Source organism: Vanacampus margaritifer, chromosome 1 (genome assembly GCF_051991255.1).
Source record: "Vanacampus margaritifer isolate UIUO_Vmar chromosome 1, RoL_Vmar_1.0, whole genome shotgun sequence".
In the NCBI taxonomy this organism is placed as follows: domain Eukaryota; kingdom Metazoa; phylum Chordata; class Actinopteri; order Syngnathiformes; family Syngnathidae; genus Vanacampus; species Vanacampus margaritifer.
Genome location: NC_135432.1, coordinates 11673186 through 11694343, shown reverse-complemented (window position 1 = coordinate 11694343; position 21158 = coordinate 11673186). Strand labels below are relative to the sequence as shown.

General features: G+C 40.3%; 1 protein-coding gene across 2 annotated transcripts in view; it reads right to left on the bottom strand.

Moving 5' to 3' along the window:
• The window catches only part of znf385a (zinc finger protein 385A), a 75431-nt gene that overhangs the window by 3953 nt on the left and 50320 nt on the right, over window positions 1-21158 (bottom strand). For both annotated transcript variants that reach the window (XM_077543441.1, XM_077543450.1), the window contains 4 exons: window positions 14011-14185; window positions 6231-6548; window positions 1967-2151; window positions 59-151 (listed from right to left, as the gene is read on the bottom strand). In XM_077543441.1, coding sequence (XP_077399567.1) covers window positions 59-151; window positions 1967-2151; window positions 6231-6548; window positions 14011-14185 — 771 coding nt within the window. The remainder of the gene's footprint in view (window positions 1-58; window positions 152-1966; window positions 2152-6230; window positions 6549-14010; window positions 14186-21158) is intronic.

Here is a 21158-nt window from a genome sequence, read left to right as displayed (position 1 = left end):
GCAGAAGTGTCAAGTTTGGGTCTACAAATGTGCTAACTGGAGAAACTTGAAAGGTTACCGTCAGATCAACCCCCCTGTGCTTCTTGTGCCGGCTGAGGAGGGGGTTGGGCTTGCCTGCCATGCCGTCCCGGTGCCTTCGACTTGATATGTGCTGAAACAAGTTAACGCAAAGCAAAAACACATTTACTTTGAATAGTGTATGAAGAAGCAGAACAAGTAGCTAGTACTGAAAGAATAAGTGTGTGGTGCTTTAAGATTTAAGTGGCCCGACTTAAGAGTTTTTCATGATTCGAGCCGTTGTTCGGCCATTGCGAGCTAAAATTTGAGATCCAAGCTGAACTCCACTTAATTGCCTTCACAAAAAAGCAGTAATTTACATGATTTTGAGGGGGAGGCTGCATTGGATTTCCATCCACCTCGATTGGGAAAGATAATTTAAGATACAGTACACGTGTTCTGAAATTAAACTTATATTTTAAGGCACCACTGTATGTTACACTACGACACAAGTCTTGAGATACTGTACATCTGGCATCAATCAATCGATCAATCAATCAATCAATCATGCTCTTTATTTCCCCCTGAATCTTATTAACTGTATTATTAACTATAAATACAAATGACGTACTGCATACTGTGATCCAGGCTCAACTTCATATTGTTGGTAATGGGGTAACAATACAAAATAACCCAACTATGGGTCAAAAATGGACCGATCCTCGACTTGGACCCAACTTTGAGTTAAGAAATGGGTGTTTTATTGTAAAACAACTCATAAATATTGGTCAGATCCTTTACGGGTACAAAAAAAAAAGGTAATTTTGTATAGAACAACCTGGAAAGTTGGGTCAAATTGACCCATAAAGTGGATCGGTCCATTTTCGATCTTGTGATCCAGGCTCAACTTCATATTGTTGGTAATGGGGTAACAATACAAAATAACCCAACTATGGGTCAAAAATGGACCGATCCTCGACTTGGACCCAACTTTGAGTTAAGAAATGGGTGTTTTATTGTAAAACAACTCATAAATATTGGTCAGATCCTTTACGGGTACAAAAAAAAAAAGGTAATTTTGTATAGAACAACCTGGAAAGTTGGGTCAAATTGACCCATAAAGTGGATCGGTCCATTTTCGATCTTGTGATCCAGGCTCAACTTCATATTGTTGGTAATGGGGTAACAATACAAAATAACCCAACTATGGGTCAAAAATGGACCGATCCTCGACTTGGACCCAACTTTGAGTTAAGAAATGGGTGTTTTATTGTAAAACAACTCATAAATATTGGTCAGATCCTTTACGGGTACAAAAAAAAAAGGTAATTTTGTATAGAACAACCTGGAAAGTTGGGTCAAATTGACCCATAAAGTGGATCGGTCCATTTTCGATCTTGTGATCCAGGCTCAACTTCATATTGTTGGTAATGGGGTAACAATACAAAATAACCCAACTATGGGTCAAAAATGGACCGATCCTCGACTTGGACCCAACTTTGAGTTAAGAAATGGGTGTTTTATTGTAAAACAACTCATAAATATTGGTCAGATCCTTTACGGGTACAAAAAAAAAAAGGTAATTTTGTATAGAACAACCTGGAAAGTTGGGTCAAATTGACCCATAAAGTGGATCGGTCCATTTTCGATCTTGTGATCCAGGCTCAACTTCATATTGTTGGTAATGGGGTAACAATACAAAATAACCCAACTATGGGTCAAAAATGGACCGATCCTCGACTTGGACCCAACTTTGAGTTAAGAAATGGGTGTTTTATTGTAAAACAACTCATAAATATTGGTCAGATCCTTTACGGGTACAAAAAAAAAAGGTAATTTTGTATAGAACAACCTGGAAAGTTGGGTCAAATTGACCCATAAAGTGGATCGGTCCATTTTTTATCTATAATTGGGTTACTTTTGACCCAACTGAGTGTAGAGTTTCCATTTAAAAACCTCTTCCACATACCTGTTTGAGTTGCAGTTCAGAATTGACCCGCACATTGCAGATCTCACAGTGGAAGGTTCTTTCCTGAGTGTTGGGGTCCACGGGGCCACTTCCCTGCTCCCCACTGGGCTTGGGACCCAAGCGTGGATATGCCTTGATGGGGCCCAGCCCACTTCGAGCCTCCAAAATAGTTTTGTGTTTGGTACCTGCACACACACACACACACACAAGCACACATCAGTAATATTACAAACTGTTTCTTTTGAATGTTCACAAGTGGCATGAACGAAGGAAACTGCATAGGCACTATTTCTCTTGATCTCATAGCTCAAAGTGTGTTGCAAATGTAGTACCAAACATGTCACCTAAAGAACACGATTCATACAGCTGCGCAGCAGGTGAGCCCCAAGAGATGAACTGAAGTTTATCATCCATGTGAGTTCTATTACAATTGTTGATTGATGTTCAACTGGGTGGAGAAGGGGGAGGTTCATGTATACAAAATGCCACATGTGTCCCATGTGTGACATTATTGCATCCTTTGAAGTCATATCTTTTTTAGTTTATTGCATCTCAGTGTGGGCTGTGGCGTCTGGATGAAGGCCTTTGGTGTTTGTATTCAGCATCAAGCCATTATGGTGCCGTAGTTGGCATCTTTTAGGATTATGATTGGATATGTAAATATGACAATAATAGTCAACAATTCCACCAAGTGCTTATCTGCATATAAAGACATATAAGCCATATGACTTAAATACAATAAACATGCGGATGTAAAAACAGATTAAAGACCTTATGAGCGCCATTGTTTAAACGAGTGGCTACCCAACACAATTGCAACATGTAGTTAGCTGGCTTGCTATGTCTTCACCAGAAAAATGCATCTTTCCTTTGTACAGTATAATCTCCATGGTGTTTTCGATATTTAGAGCGCCTTGTGGTTGGCCTTGAGTGCACACATCACGCTGAGAAAGACGGAAAGTGCGTGGAGGGTGGAAACAAACAAAAAAGTCTGACTTGAGTGCCTCGTTGTCACGGTGTGTAAAAGCCCCATGACCTCCGAGTGAGAAATTGTTTATATTCCAGCCATCGGAGGCTTTAATCGGCTATATTTTTGCCGATCAAAATGTTATGTGTAAGCATGGAAAAAATGCTAGTGTTGTTTGCTTGACAGCTGACAGTTGAGTTGGGAGTGGTTTCAATGCATTCAGAGGACACGCCCACAGTGTTAGATATTGGAGAGAGATTTTGAAGCCTCATTTTATGCAACTCTTTTTTTTTATCATCATTCAAATTCAGCAGGGTTTCTAATAGCCCTCTTTTAAGACATACTATATACAAGACATTTGTTTTTCACTCTATAGGGACTTCAATTCTGTGGTGCAAACTTTTGATGGTGTCCGATAAACGATTGACATACAATCACATCAATCAAATTATGCCTGATGGACTACAAACATGAAATATGCAGCAAATCAGAGATATGTTGATTACAAACTAGGCTAAATGTTTGCCTTATGCCTGCATTTAAAAGTTATATTGCTACTGGGAATATACAGTGTCATGTTGTTGACTCTTTGAAGAGTGTCAGTGTCGATCACTCGATCATGTTCGCGTCATCCTCCCACATCAGCAGCTTACATCCCCCACCCCCTCCCTGCTATGCCCCCTTGCCCTTGAAGGAAAGCCATTGGCTCAGACATGACTCTCTCAAATCCCTTTGAACAGAGTTAAGGTTACAGAATGATGGAGGAGGAGGGGGGGGGGGGGGTTGCTGCTTTTACTCAAGGGCAGAAATGTTCTCTTGGGGTGTCTCTTCTTGTATTTCTTCTATTTTGGTCAGAAAACGGATAGCGCAGCGGATTTGTTGTCTTTGTAAGATTGACTCATACGTGTAAACCAACACATCCAAGCACGGCCACAAGCACATTTCTGTAAATAAAAACTTTGCCAATGTGTTGGCCGAAATGTTTGACAGCATTACACGCACTTTCTTTCCTGTCGCTCTTCGATTCCCTTCTGTGCGCTTTCTCTATGTCAGTGCTGCACATGTCTTTATTTTTAGATCCTGCAAATATGCACAGTTTTGTGTTGGAAAATGAGCACGGGTCATTGATTCCAGAACTCATTTAGAGGGGGCTGGACTTCATAATCTAGTGTCGTTTATTTTTTATTTTTTTTTAGAATTTGTTCCTTTTATACTCAGACCAATGTCATTCAAATTGACTGTTGAATGTAAATGTCTGTATTTGAATGCTCAAGTGGCAAGTATTTATTAAAGTGTGTCACTAGCCTTTTATTTTATTGCATATATCAAGGTAGAAAAAAATCCTAATACATGACAGTCGAAAACAAGTGAACAACAACAAAAGGCGTAGAAAGCTGCCTCTCCAAAACCTAAAAGGAATACCGTATAACCCAGTTTAATGTCTGTGGCTGTCCTAAATAAAAAAGTGGAGTCAACTTAATTTTAGGATAAACACAAACCCACAAGTGCATGTGATGCGTAGTACTAACCGGCAGATTTAATAGATACAAAGTGTTCCCTCAGTGGGAAAAAAAAAAGGTCACATGGAGGGCAAGGAGGATTAAAACAGGCAGAGGCTGAGAAAGTGACGTTTTACTGCACGGAGAAAAGCTCTATGTTTTTCTTACACATAAATAAACATCTTTAGCGCAACCATTTTAAGCAGAAGGCCTTGGGCTACGGAGACGAGCTGCATGTAGCCAAGGACGAGAGGAAATATTCTTCTTCATCTTTAGTCGTCTACTCTATCATATAGTGTTCTGTTTCCAAGCCTTTATTGAGCCAAGGGACCCATTTTACATAAGAAAGATCTCACGCCATAGCATCAAATAAAATGAACTATCACAAAGATAATGAAATGATGATGATTTAGATTCCGTTTACTCACAAATCGACTTACTTATTGTGAAATGTGGGAATGTTTAATTGTTCATGACATGGTAGAGTCTACATTTAATGCACCTTTTACCATCTACATCACTCTGTGCCATCTGCAGAGGTTATGTAGCTTCAATAATACTATGGCAAAAAAACAAAACAAAAAACATGAATCACAGCACAATATGCAGTCAAGTTTATAGGAAAGTAGTGTTGTAACCGGATTGTGAGTGTAGGAGGTCCAATGGAAATTATGAATGGTTAGTTTTACCATTATAACATTAACTCATTCTCTCCCAGCCATTTTCACTAAAGCGACCGCCAACCCCCTTCCACCCCTTTTGCTCCCTTTACTGGATTTTGACAGATTTTGCCAGGCCTACAGAATATTGTGTTCTATTGCTATAAAAACATGGAACCTACCAAAAAAAAGATTAGAGTCTCTTCTTTCATCAGGAAAAATATATATTTCTATCTGTTTCCGTTTTGCAGCAATTAGCATTAGAATATAGCTAAGTTTCATCATTATTCACAAACCAAAACACTTGGGAAAAGGGCTTGTTGCAACATGGCCCTGGTGGATCTCTTATACTCTGCTGCCACTTACTGGGCGTTTTTTTGTAATAACTAGCCTTGCTTTAAGCGGCCTCTGCAGGTGAGAGGCTGCATCAAAACTTTCTGTATGCTCTAGCTTAAAAAAAAAAATGTATTAATATGTTTTTGGGGAACATGGCAATAATTAAAATAGTTTTTTAATACGTTTTTGGGAGCAAATGAGTTAATAGTAAAATATGTCAAGTGCCTTTATTTTAGGTTTCATTTTATATTTATGTTAAGTGAAGTATAGAAATATTGTCTTTAATTTATTTTTATTTTTTTAACAAGTGGCCCATTTATGAAAAGTGGATCCATAAAAGACTCTTTTTTTTATATATAATTATGGCATATTATTTTTAAAATAAAACAAACTTTATTCTTAAATGTCACTGTTAAAAATGCACTTCCAATTCAGTGGCAAAACCGGGTGTTATTTTTATGTTCAGCAGCGTTGCTAGTATCTGCTGAACGTAACTATTACAGTAAAGTAGCTTGTAATCAAACTTAGTTACTTTTTAAAGCAAGTAATAAATAAAGTAACCAAGTTACTTTTTTAAAGTAACTGTGACAACACTAGGTGACACAATCATGTGTGAGAATGTAACATAGGATGTTAGAAGATATTGAGGTCTTAGTTACACCGAGGTAGCATTTCCATTGATCAGTACCCTAGAATCTGGAACCTTCACCAGGTCATCCTCGGGTCTGGACCATCACCCAAATCAAGTTGAACCATTGAATTTCAAGACTTTTGTATGCGTGCTTGTGAGATACAAAACCCACCTTTGTTGTGAGCCTCTAGTTGTGACAAGGAATTGACCGCCACCTTGCACAAGGAGCAATAAAGCAGCTTCTTTGCCTTGTCCTCCTCTGTCTCCGGGCAGGATGGGCTGCCGGAGGCCGGGGGGCCCGTGGCTCCCGAGACCTCTGAGTTGGGGATACTGTTGCTGCTGCCTGGCGATGAGGAAGAAGTGGAGTCCGTGGGAGGGGGCTGGGTGGGACATACAGCGGATAAGTCACTGGGTGGGGTAGGTGGGGTGGTCTGGGGCGGAAAAGGTCCCGTGGCAAGCAGGGGCCCGTTTAACAGAGGCTGTGTTTCATCTGCAGAGAAAGAAAAAAAAAACATTAAATACAGTGTTGAGGCGTTATTAATGTTCTTGTTAAAAAGTAAACATTACATGAAAGTGCTTTCATTGGGCTCGGTGTGCTCAAGTGAAACAACAAGGCCAACCTTGTGGAGATCAAACAAACCAGAGTAAAGCACTTGCAGGTGCAAGTCAAATAGTTTCATTTCCGACTGCACATGGCAAAAATAATGAAAAACATTTTGTACATTTGACATCAAGAAGATGAGAGCACATATTTCCGGCAGTCACACGAATGCCTTTTGTTGGGAGGTGTATGTTTTACTTGATTGGAATGTTTATTTGAGGTAGAAAGCCGATACTGCAGCTTGTCCACTTTGGTTCTTTCCCACGCAGCTGTTACTTTTGGCCGTGCTGAAGCTAAGGCATGGCACACACTTTGTCAAAGGCCAAATTGTAATGAAGTGAGACGTCCGTTAACTTTGACCCCCCCCCCCCCCTTTACTGTACTTGACATTTCTACTTGTTTTTGTTATCTTTCTTTTATATTCTCTAGATGTTTGCAACCCTGTTAAAATCATTGTGTACACGCAACACATGTTTTAGATCATCCTTACGCCACGCTTGTGGTATTCACCATGGGTGTTGTCAGAATAAGACGCCCTAAATTTGGGTGGGTTACTCACCCCCACCCCCAATGAGGAGGGACCATTAAGGCCAAATTCCCCTGGAACTAGAGCCAAATTCAGCACCACGGTAAAGCCCCTGACCTTATTATGGCATTAAAAGGCTATTATGAGATATTTGTGGTAAGAAAACAAATACTAATTTAAACCACTCAATTGCCTCTTAAAGATTGCCGCTTGCTTTGTCATGACAGGCCATAGAGTACTCGCATATTTATGTTCCATGAGATCATTTTGGAGTTATGTAAAAGGAAACTACATCCACACTTTCATTACATCACATCAGATGAACATGCCATCATGAAAGCTTTCCATTCCAGCGCCTTCCAAAATCGCAATTTTCTCGTTTCCACACAGGTTTGGTCGATTCCAGCTGCAGAGCTGCTGCCTGCAGGGTAGTGTCAAACAGATGTTCTTTTGGAGAGAGCTTATTCCTCACTCCGATTTGGTAGAAATAGAGCCCTCTCATTTGTCCCATGCTGTGAGCCAGTGTTTGACAGTCTTTACATGGCAAATATGAGCAGGCTGCTTGCAAATCTTAACAGTGGTTGCAATGCAAGTCGCTGAAGGCGGAAGATTGAGTAGATTTTAATGTAAATTGAGTGCACATTATACACGCACACACCCAAATACTAATCCGTAAAATGTGATCTGAATTAAAGTTGGGATGACTATGATAAAGGATCCATGGCACTGTGCCATACCAAACCTCCACAGATCTGGTCAAGCTCATACCACAGCTGAATGCCCCCTCGGCTATAAACCAGGTCATCCAAAGGCTAAACTCCTCTAAGCAACACTAACACAAATCCTTTTTTTGTCACGGCCATTGGCTATGGGGATTATCTCAAGATTGGCTAATTGTGAGAATTTGTCTGTCAATGACAGCATGTTCTCCAGAAAGCACCAAAAGCACCAATTAAAGCCGGACAAGTGACCTTCCTTCCTGATAGTCTGCCTCAACTCCAAACAGCAGAAATATTCACTAAGGGGGGTGGGTGTGGAGGTCAGCTAACTCAGTCCAGATGCTTTATAGCAGTCTGGAGTGTCTGCATAAGTAATCCATGTCAGGAAATTAAAGTTATGTATCAAATGCTGTTGTCTTGTTGGTAAAGTCGTGGGAGTTTTCAGAGAACCTTTTTGGTTGAACCAAAGGAATGTTGGTTGTTTGCTGACAGTTAAAAAATTGAGCCGGATGCCTTAAGTGTAACATCATCTATCGCAGTTTTTTGGAAATGCCAAAACATTGGGATTATCAAATTATGAATAGGACAGCTCCAACCACCAGCACACACACTTTATTGAACATGGAAAGTCAGATCCAACTCTATTGTAGTAAACAGAACTCAAAGTTAAGTGTGTGTGTGTGTGTGTGTTGGGGGGGGGTATTAAATGTATGTGTGTGTGTGTGTGTTGGGGGGGGGGGGGGGTAAATGTATGTGTGTGTGTGTGGGGGGGGGGGGGGTAAATGTTGTGCTTCAGTAGCCTACTGTAAAATGTTAAAGGCCCTATAGTGAAAATAAATATTATCTAATTTGATACTAATTTGATAACACAGAGATGTCTAAATGTTAACCCTGAATGATCAAATAAACTCCAAATATAAAAAATGAGGCTTAAAATTTGTGAAAAATCCAGCCATTCTCTCCACATTAAACACTGTTGGAGACTGAAGGAATATTCGATTACTATATTAAGTGTAATCTTTGCGTGTCCAAATAATTGTATTCAGGATCTGATGAAGAAGTTTTCTTGCAAGAATTTATTTAGAAGCTTCTAAAGACACTGTTAGGACATCCACATCTGAATGCGACGTAGACCCCCCAAGAGTGTGACAATTTACAGAACATCGACTCATTTATACTCAAAAGATAAAAGGTTCCTCCTCCCGGCTCTTGATTGAACAAAGGGCAGACATGTCATCTCCTAGATTGAACAAAGGTGTAAGGTTGATGGTAAACAGACATCTTTATACAGTTCCCCTTCTTGATTGGGGGAACAGACGTAATCAAAATCTGACCCCAGACCTTCAGTCCCTAAGTGACAAGAGACTCTGACAACATCATGCACATTGCCCCTCCAACAGCATTTGAGGGTACAAAGATCAAATAAAGTTCACAAAATCACCATCCCACTGTGTTCTTTTAAACACTCATGATTATATCACATTGATATGCCTATAAGTAAATTCAAAAACAGTAAAACATTAAATTGAAAATGTTAAATGTCTTCAAGACCCATCATTTTTATACCTACACTTCCCTGCAAGTTTGAGCTGCACATGGCACAGGAGACGCTAACCAGCAGCTAGCTTGTGAGCTAACTGGGGTGCCTGTGCCAAGAGGGTAGTAGATCTGGACGACGGGCTCTTCCGTGTTGTTGTGTCAGTGTGTGGTGGGTCCACATAACAGAAACGCTTTAGCGAAAGTGAACCGTTTATTAAACACGGCAGCACACGTCTTTCAGCCTGTGGCTCGCACTACATGCTATGCATTTGAGCGCGTACTTCTTGCTAGTTGTATGGTATAACTGCAATTCTTTGTGCTCCTACATACCGTGGTAGCCTGAATAACACAAAATACACGATTGTGAATTCAAATTAGTACTTTAAGCTCTCATGTAAATTGTGGCATCCAGGGAAGAAGCATTTTTGGGACGTGCGTAGTCATAGCTAGCGAGCCAGCTGCAGCTGTTTTGGTAAAAATTGCCCTAAGTACTTACAACTAAGTAAATTGCAATCACGTCAGATAACTGTCATGTTTATTTTCAGTCTTGTTTAGTCCCTGTCATGTTTAGCCTCTGTTTTCCTTGTGTGTTTCCCTTGTCGTGTCATTTCCTGTTTTATTGTGAAAAGTCTGACTCCTCTCGTTTCAGGTCACTTGCCTTTCCTTGTGTGGTGTCTGTGTCAACCCTGATTGTGTCCACCTTTCCCCATTACCCTCATGTGTCATCCAATCAGTGCCCTCAGCCAGGTGTGTCTTGTTATGTCATTAGTGTTGGTGTATTTAGTTGGTTGTCTCCCCCCTGTCTGTGTCGGTTCATTGTTGCCACTGTCGTAAGTCTTTCGCCACGCCACGTCACGTCACGCTGACCTTTTTACCTTATCAGGATCCATGTCATGTTGTTAGTCTCGCCTTAGTTGTTTTGTCATGTTTAGCTTCATCTTTTGTTAGTTCAGTTTATTTTGTATTTTGAAGTTAGTTTTTTTTTATTAGAAATTAAAACCTCTTTTTGGACTGCACCTCTGCCTCCTTGCTCTGCCTTCCCGCATCTGGGTCCTAAAGCCCCCACCTTACTGACAATAACCACTGATGTGAATGAACGCACTCAATTCTTATACAGTGGGGGAGCGGTGACTAATGCCAAAGTCCATAATTGGGTACTACGTAGTCCTCAGTCTTTGCTCGTGTTCAGTCATTACCATGCAAAATTACTCTCTTAATGTAATGTTGCACCATAAGAGAGGCGTCTGCAATTGACACTTCACTAAGACCCTCCACCATAGTTATTGTGACTCACTACTTGTCGGACACACTTTTAACACTGCATTCCTGCTGCTTTATATAAAAAAGAATCACTTTGTTACTGTAGTAGCTGGTTAAGCTTGTTAGCAGCAAGGCTATTATAGATCACTTAATTGTTTATGATGGATGAGCTCTGAAACTCAATGCCCATCCTGAGAGAGCTGATCCTCATTCAAAATGCAGGCAGGTGCCCTTCATCCAGGTATATCTGTATCTTTCAAACAAGGGCATTTTAAATCACACGTATGTTTAATCGATTGTTGATTTTGTAAAACATTACTAGATACAATAAGAAAAAATGTGTCTGTCCTGTGATGAGATGATTTTATCCCAACAACCACTAGAATGAAAACCTTATCAACACTGTATAACTCAATACTATAGTCAGGCCATTGTCACGCAACCCGAGCGGTCACGTTAAAGTCATCTGTTTAATTGACCTTGTGTGTGTGTGTGTGTGTGCGCGCGCGCGTGTGTGTGTACCCGTAAGGGTGTGTGGACTAAAGGGTGCAACAATAACAAGGCCCAACATCAGAGTGGGTGTGTCAGAGAGCAGCGAGAGGAAGAAGCTTCAGCTGCCTCTTCATCACCGACAGTCAAACCCTCAGCCCACCACACCGAATCCCTCAACCCAAAGCATCTCCTCTCCAGAAGATCAACAGCATGCAAAAAATGACTCCATAAATCTCCTTGTTTTCTCCCTTAGAACTAGAAGTGTCTTGCAGTACTCAACTGCTAGCTATACGGTACACATTGAATACATTAGTTGATATGACTCAAAAGTATGAGGTCTTATATATATATATATAATATAAACAAACCAATTGTATTCAAAAACCGTACCGCTCTTCTTTGCATTTTACATAAAACACAGTTACAGCGCGTTGTTCTTGGCCCAGTGGGATGAACCGAACTGAAACCACACGCAGATACATTCACATGCATCAAACAGGCCAAACAGGAAGACACAAGGTTTAGGGTCACAAGAAGTAGATTCTTTCACATGTTTCTACTTTGTGATGCCAATAATAGCAGGCTTTTCTGGCTCACCATGCTGGAATTCTCTTTGATGGCGATTTCCAATCCCTCTGAGGGAACCAAACGGACCTCTCGCTATTCTGGGATTGGTAACACAACAATCTTCACTTGCAATTTTTTTTGGTGGGTCAAAAAAGAGTCAAACACGGTTAAAAGTTCACGTTTTTGTAGTATAAAATATAGCAACGTTTTGGCCTTCATCCATTTCGGTCTTGATCCGACCCTCACGTTTGCTGTGCAGCCTCCACTCACTAAAGGTGGAAATGTCTGGTAAACAATAAGCCACATGCAGGAACCTTTGTAAATGTCACCATAACATGGCAGCGCTGTCGCCTGGTGCATGATCCAAGGACAAGCGGTGACGCTGAGGGAATGGAAAATGCAACATGCAGAAAGGAACAGACAGGAGACACGCAGCCTCGAGGTTAAAGCTAGATACACAAAGATGAGCTGAGCTGAGCTGAGCTGATGGATGAAGTGATTCTGAGAAAACGAACACAACTGAAGGGGAGAAGCTTGGATCATGACTCTTGCTCCTGTCCCAACTATTGCTAATGTTTGTTCAATGGTGCCATTTTAATTGTCAGGCAAGCTACTTTCACTCTCATTGCTGCTATTTATAAGTTGTTGGTTTTACTGTTAATTTTTATTTATTTATTATTATTTTATTTTTTTAAATGTTAACAAAATAAAATAAAAATGAGAATACTATGAGAATAAAATATAAGCAACTGAAACTACTTTTTATGTTTATAAATCACTAATAATTAGAGCAAAAATGTCCTTTGTCTTCATCTTTTTCAATGAGCATTCAGGGTTCTTTTTATTTTTTATAATTTTTTTAATTATTTTTTAAATTTTTTAATTTTAAATTTTTCTTTTTCAGTTACATTATAACAATCTGGAGTTCAATAAAAATAAAAGCAGAAGTTTGACCTTTAAGACAAATGATGTCAAACAACACATTACAACTGATGATAATTTTAATAGGCATACTTTTCATTTACTTTTTCTTTAAATTATTTTTTCAATATAGTTCCATAGATTAAAGAAAGAAAGTTGTTAGCATTTTGGTTTTAATTGGTCTTTTTAACATCCGGCGCTAAATAAAGAGGAACAAAACAAAAATAAACTACAAATAAATAACAGTTACAAGCCAAATAAATCAGATTTAATGCTTAATACCTGATGTTGAATGTTGTCGAACGGTGTATCAACAATGGCTGAAAAGCCATCCAATGGCAGTAAGGTCAAAGATATAAGGAGGCGAGACTTAAACAAAAAACAGTCATAGTGAGAGAAGTATTCAGTAAGTGAGTAAATGGATTAGCCTAGCTGTAAATGCTAAGAAGCAAACAATAGCCTATTACTAAAATGTTATTAGTAATGCCTTACATCATTACGTTACAGCATTAAAAAAAGATAGTTACAGTAAATGTGTTGGTGTAATAGCGCATTCCGTCCAACACTGCTCACAAAACATGAAGTATTTGCTCAAAACAAGCATGCACTCCACTACTTGAGGAGATGCCAAGGGAATGCCCCGCTGCTCGTGTTTAAAACATGTTTACATTTAACAGATGGAGAACATAGCTGTGTTTCTAGACTTAATTAAAGCAAGATATTATTTCTGGCACACGTATGATTTGTGCGCTTTGAACACCCTGTTACAAATGGTGGCCAGACTACAACCGAAAAGCAAGGAAAAGCCTTCTCAGATTTTTGCTATTGTAGACAAAGAGTAAGTAAAACAGCACCTCTGGTTGAATGTAATCTGACTGGTAGGAGTGTTGTGATCATTTCCAGCTGGAAATGTTTATCAGAAAGTAAAGACTCTGGAATTGCACCACTGTTTTCTTCACTTTAACAGTAATACACTTATGGGTTAGACCCGATAGGCTGATCAGCTGTGGGAGTGGTCAATCATGGCTAATTATACCTCAAGCTGTAATGTACAAGTCGCACACGAGAGCGCAACATAGTGAAAGCATATCTGCACTGTAAAGTGGGCACTTGGAGACTGCCCTCCCCCCATGCCCCAATTGTTCATGTGCCCCCCCCCCCCCAGCCCCCTCATAGCTATACCAACACCGTCACCACAGATTCATCATCAGTTTGCCTCAGCAACACTGACTTTGCATTTAATATTCTTGACAATTTCCCATTTCATTTTCCAAGCAAAGATAAGCACCAGTGCCATTTCTGTGTAAAGCATTTTCTGCTCCGTCACCTTGTTTGCCGGTCTCGCTATCAGAGTCAGCGCCCGGGGCTCCTGGGGGAGACGGAGAGGTGGTGGGGGTCACAGTCTGAGGCTTGTCGCCATTTTGACAGCGACTCTTCGATGTCTCGATGCCTTTGACTCTCCTGGCATGGCGGTTTCCTTTGTAGTGGGCTTCAGCTTGGTTCTGTATAGCAAAACAAAACAAACGTGGAAGGTGAACACATGTAGAAAGAAAGAAAAAAAAGAAAGAAAGATTGCTGTGTTTTCATCTCAGATGCTACATTAACTCTTTGACTGCCAGACGTTTTCAGAAACGGGATGTCGCCAGTGCCAGCTAATTTAAGCATTTTGACTGATCTTTCAAGGTCCACAGAAAATGTTGTGTTTGGACTATAAAACACACATACTACCAAATGAAAGATTGAACTCTCAACTTTCATCAGAAAAAGTTTGTTTCTACCTTATTCCGTTCTTCAGTAATCAACAATAGAAAATGGTTAGTTTCACCGAAATGCTCTGTTTTGAAACAAAAAGCGGAGAAAAAGAGCTTTTTGTGAAACGATGTTATTTCATGCACTCTGGTGAATTCTACACTTCTTTTTGTTCATGAATGATGCCACAAACACCTAAATAGTGCTTTACTTCTGTAAAACACTATCACCAACAATGAAAAAGTGTTTTTTGGTTGCAAAATACGTTTTTTCCATTCAACAGTGTAACAATTTGACAAAACAATTTCGCAAACTATTTACAAATGTGTGCAACTGTGGTACTATTTACAATTATGTGGACATTTCAAATACAGTTTTTCTTTTTGTAACACTGCCCTGCGTGCAAGGAGAGGGAGCAGGATTTGCACAACAGAGTAGTTTCACTTCGATTGTCCGTTTCGCGTGCAGACGTTACACTTTCTTGACGGCCTTTTTTTCCGGGGAATAGCAAGTAGCAGACTGTACCCACTCCTCCGATGAATATGCATTGGACTCGGGGCACTCTTCGTCGTCCGATTGAACGTCCGCCTGAGCGTGCTCGGTTGTGCTCCGCATTTTCCGGTCTGTGCATCGCTAGCCCGTGAACCTTTATGACGTCGTCATAGCCGCCGCGTCAGCGCTTCCAACTTCGGCGTCAACCTCGGAGTCACCATCATCATCATCGATGATGATCATCGTCGTCATCAATGTGCTCTTTAGCGTTGGTCGATGCCTTTCGTCTTTGAAAAAAATTCCCAAGTGTGAGCTGCTTGCAACCGGTCGCCATTGTTCGCTTCTTCAGCCATCTAGCTCCGCCTCACGTCTTCTACTGCCGCGTCAATGCTTCCAACCTCGGAGTCACCATCATCATCATCGATGATGATCATCGTCGTCATCAATGTGCTCTTTAGCGTTGGTCGATGCCTTTCGTCTTTGAAAAAAATTCCCAAGCGTGAGCTGCTTGCAACCGGTCGCCATGTTCTCTTCCCTTCCCCAGCCATTGTCCCCTCTAGCTCCGCCTCACGTCTTCTACTGACGCCTACCCAATCTTGTCAAAAGAGAGTCATTGCTGCCATCTAGGGGCCAAAAATAGTCATTAGGCTAACTAGATCTGCTTGAAACTTTCACCACAGCTGGCCAAGGCTCTCCTCCACCCGTTTCCCCCAAAAAAAAATAAAAAATTGGAGAACGTCTTTTAACGTCCTTGGCGGCCCTCCGTAGGTTTTTACTAAACGTCACTTAACGTTTTTGGCAGTCAAAGAGTTAATGTATTATTAATTAAGGCATATTGTACAGTAAACATTTTTAATATGGCACCATGGTACAAATTGTTATATATGACTGTTATAGGCTCAAGTGAACTTAATATGCAATATATAAATTTTACAAGGAGAGCTTTGAGTACATTTTATCAGTTCATTAAAAAATTTAAATAAATAAAAAAATAAAAATTACTCAAGCGTTGAGGCATGAGTTCAAGATCTCCAGCCACTCTACCACCTGAGCCATGCCACTAAGCTGTTTGCCATTATACGGCATTGCAGGTGTGTCCAAAATGAGACCAAAAACAGGTCCCTTGGAGTTAAAAGTATTCCGCCTGACACCATCAATATACAAATACACAGCAGGAATGGCATGGCTCAGGAGTGGCATGGCTCAGGTGGTAGAGTGGCTGTCACTCAACCTGTTTGTTCCTCAACACTTGAGTAGCTTTGGTCAAATGTAGTCAAAACTCTCCTGGTAACATTTACTTTGAATTTCTGAGTGAAAAAGGTGAAAAAAAAAAGTTTTTTTTTTCAAGTGAACACAATTATGATAATGGCCTGAAACAAAAATACAGATAAATCGGAACACTTGTATTGTATCTTGGTACAACTATTAACCAGTAAGTATGCAGGCACATGCATGTTATTCTATACACACAGCGGGACTGTGCCACAGACGACAGGCTGGTTTACAGTGACACATGAGATGGATTACAAGCATGGGACCAAAACCTGCAGAGACACTTGAGACAATGTTGTCCCCCTTTGTTCTTCACTCATCACTTATTTGTAATTTCTCTTTCAGTGTTTTCCAATTAAATGTCTCCGAACAGGTATACGCACACACTTGAGAATCATCAGTGCAAAGTTCTCAGATAGATCGTCTGCAAGTCTAAACTTTCTGACAGTTACTGGCTCCGGCTTTCGTTATTACCCGACTGATAATGTCAGTGGGAGTTAAAGTGTGGGTCACTGAGATGCTGTTGTACTGGTAGGTCCATAAACTTCTCCCAGCCCCTTTCCCAAACAATGCTTGTTATTACACAGCATTTAATCAATGGGTTGCAGGCTTTTATGGTTCCCAAAGAGACAAAGACACCACTTATCGTAGGGGATCACAACCCCGCATACTTGGGTGTCGAGTGAAAAGCACCTAGCAGAAGATGGACCTAATATAACCTATGAGTGAGGATGTTTTCAGAGAGAATAAAATCTTCCTGTAATAAAAGAGATAATGTTTTTGAGATTTATTGCAGGAAGTAATCTCTTTTTGAAATACTCGTCACAAGCTAATGTGTTTGCACGGAGAGTAAACAAGCAAGGTGAACCATTCATCAGGAGGCGTCAGGGGAGTCTTTGTTTGGGTATCTGCTGAGAGGTATGCGAGGCCGGCAACAACATGGCGGATGAGACGCCAGGTTGCTATACTGAGCTGTTGCCAGGCGGTCGGAAGTGCGTGATAAAAGAACACAAATACAAAGTAAGTTGCTATAGGACCTTTTCACATCTCCACCTACCACCTGTTTATTTTATCTTTACTTTATTGTCCCCCATCATCAAGGTTTAAGTGACAAAAAAATAATAATAATAAAAAAATAAAGGAGAGTAATGATGTCAAATCGGTAAAATTACCGAATGAACAATACTGAGCTCTCCAGAAAAAAAAAAAGGTTTAAGTGACTCAACAATTAAAAACACAAATTTTAGAGTAGTGCTTGTGTGAGGAGATGTGCGGGGTAGTAAAGTTGTATCAAGAGGCAACTCATGAAGATGATTTTTTTTTTAAGTGGTTGTTTTACAGTCAGCTCCCCCCCCCCTGAGTTCTTGACGGGCATCTGACAGCTGCCACAAGTGCTGAAAGGCTTGGAGAATTTATCTGGCACTTAGGCCATTGACCACGGGCTTAAGGGACGGATGGAGCAGCTTGATAAAGGCGGTGATAGGTGGGCGTGCCCGCTCGTGTTTGTTTGCTGTATGACAAGCATAATCTGGCACTGCAAAGCCAAGGCAGTGGCTGGACTGATTTAGAAGATCATGTTTTTCTTCTGTATCACTCGTGGGTCCTTTGTAACTGTACCCTGTGCGGGTTGGGGTTCACTGACATTATGTAGAGTCAGATTTTCAAATTTATGAGCCAAACAGTGTCGTGGCAGCCTGACATTAAAAATGGGCACACAAAATATATCAACATTCTTTTCACACGCGTAATATTTGGACATAAGTGTTGCATTTCCAGAACATATTAGCCATCACAATTTCTTACTTATTAAAGAGGCTACATAATAAACTGCTCAGTGGTTTGCAAAAAAAACACATTTCAGTAGGCCAATTTTAAGAATTATTTGCGGTTAGCTATTATGTTGCTTTTGGAGCAAACATACTGTTGCTGATTTCACAGCTGGCTTGATCCCAAAGACACAAGACGCGTGACCAGTTGGCTGGGTCATACGTCAAGGTGTTTGTAAAGACTTTAACAACGATGCTGATTGAATCATTGTCCTGTCCAAATCGTCAGTCAATAATCGATTGCGTGAAATAAACTTTCACAGGTGGTTTTAATAGTTTTGTTTAAATGTGTTTTCGCCAAAATATCAGATGGAATCCTGGGAAATTGCTTGCTCCAAACAACGGCAGTAGCCAGGTGTGTTCAGTTTATCTAACGGGAGCTTATTTTGTTGCAGTGCAATCAGTCACATGCAAATGAACTGTGGTGATTTATGAGGGTTATTTTCTAACTAACTTTGTTGACACTCAAGAAAAAGGGAAAGCTGATTATTCCTTCCGCGGCGACAGTGAGAGTCATCACATCTGTAGAATGTTTCATTTGACAGCCTGTTATGCTCTCTCAACCGATTTTTTTTCCGTGCAGACATCAGGCCACAGGACATATTTTTTTCTCAGGTGACATATCAAGGACACCCTGTGGCATTGAAGGCCACCATTTTGGGCCCATGTCAGAGGTAGTTTTGATTTTCCACATACTGAGATTCCATCACATGGCTAAAAACAGAACATTAAAGCTTAAAATTGGCAATTCACAAAGAGGCTGTGTCAGACTGTCCTTTTCTAAGGCGTGTAAATTGGGTAAATAAAGCAATAACTGCACATCAGTTCAAGCAGTTGTCATACATACTGTAAACATGTAATTATGTGTAAATATGTAAAAATGTCATACTTTTGTCACGGATTACATCATGTTGCTGCTCTAAAAGCTGACTGCAGTATCACCGTTCATTCTACTGTTCCCCCCACCCCCAAATTTTTCTCCTTGCTACCCTATGGTACGTTGATAACTGAAATGCTAATGAGTCTTGACTCACACAATTGCTAATTTCTTCAGAAACAACATTGCCGTCACATCGGCTTGTACAGCTTAACAGGGTGGTCATGACTGCCGCAATATGACCTAAACATAGAATAATTATGGTGTCTAGTGTAGATCTCTTTGGCAGGGTCTCCGCATGCGTAATAGAATGACACTGATGTCTGTCTGTCTCCGCATGCGTAATAGAATGACACTGATGTCTGTCTGTCCGCTCTTATGTTCTCGCTTCAGTGGGCAGAGTACTGTCTGCCAATATGTGACAAACAGATTAATACAAATACTGACAATGGAGTGCATATGAGAGGTGTATAGACAAATTGGTTTGGAAAGGTGACGAGAGACGGGGAAATTGCCACGCCAGTTAGTGAGGTATTGCGCAACCTGAGGTGAGGTTGCTCACTAGCTCGCTTTGCCTCTTGCCTATGAATTTGAACAGAAGAGATGCAAATTCAGCCAATTCGATGATGAAATCATAGACATTGTTGGATTTAATGGGTGGGTTGGTAAAAAAGCTCAGACCAGACAACTAAATTTGACGCAGGTGAAGCTCTGCCCCACCTACCTGTTAGAGTAGTCGTAAGAATGGGCAAACTTACAGGTCAAGAGAGAGAGACAGGTGTGGACAGAGGTGTGGAAAGTAGGAGACATGACCTCTTGGATAATGGTGGGTATAAGAGCAGCTAGAAAGGTATTTGGCGCTGCATGGGGAGGCTGCCATCAAGGCTTTCTTAAGCTCTCCTGCTCAGCCAACAGGATCAACTACCAGACAGCTGAGTGTCAGTGGGGGGGGTCTGCATGCTCAAAATAAAAGGAGTCTATACTGGGACCCCCCAAACAAGAAAAGTGACAAGCTGATTGGGTCTTCAGCGTAATTTAAACCTTTTTTTTTAAAACAGAAAAAAAAAAGCGCCTTTCTGGACAGTCAAGGTCACCTTACAACAACAGTTAAAACATACAAATACAATGGCAAGAACAACGATAGGTTAAAAAAAAAAGTTCAATAAAAAATTAACAAAAGACGAAGCAGTTATAGTCAGAGAGAGTAGGCTTGTCTAAACAGATGAGTTTTGAGAATGTTATTTAATAGTGTTGCCATTTCTGTTTGGGCTTGCTATGGTAGTGGACCCAAGTGCATGGAATGCAATCAAAAGGTGATTTAATTCAAATAAAAGGCCAAGTACAAAGGCATACAAAAATATTAAGACAAAGTCTAAATCAACAAGGGTCCAATTCCAAACAAACAGAGTGAAAACTAAAACTTGGCAAAGGACTTTGGGTTCAACACAAACAGCAACAACGACATGGCGTGGACTTGGACATGAACAGTGAGCCAACAAGGACTGAAAGAAAGCAGGCAACTAAAGAAACATACTAACGAGACAACAAGAGACACCTGGACAAGACACACATGGCTGACGGAGCTGATTGGATGACACAAGGGACAAGGGTGAGAAGCGCAGGTGGACATGATAAAATTTGACCAGACATTGACAAAGGGAGACACAAGGAAAACATGACAAATCAAACAAAACAAACAAAACCAAACAAAACACAAACCATGACAATTTTCATATAAAAACACAGGACGTGTGTGTTTATTCTTGGCGTATTACCACCCCACCATCAGAACTGATGAAATTTACTTATTTAAATAAATGTAATGTGTTTTGATATTTGGCGGCAATAATAATAATAATAATAATAATAATAATAATAAAAAAAACTTGAATAACATTCCTTCACATTGAAATTTAATGACTTTTGCTAAAGTGAACCAAAACACACAAAGATGACATTTTTTGAAAATGTCATTCTATGACAGATGCTACAAAGTTTGTGTCCACTGAGGTTCATGTGAAATTTGACCAACATCTAGTCAAATGGATTTTAGATTTACCAGTGACTGTGAAACGAAGCAAAATGGCAAGAATGGTGTCAATCTTACTCTGTGTTTGGTGTGTTTCTAATTTTTTTATTTCAGAATGCTAACAGCATTAGCGAGAGGGACTGTCCAGAGAACTGTCTGTGTTCTATCACATTTGCACCTGTTCTTGCAGAACCAGGTATTATTTGGTCTTTAAAGGGAAATCGTTAAAT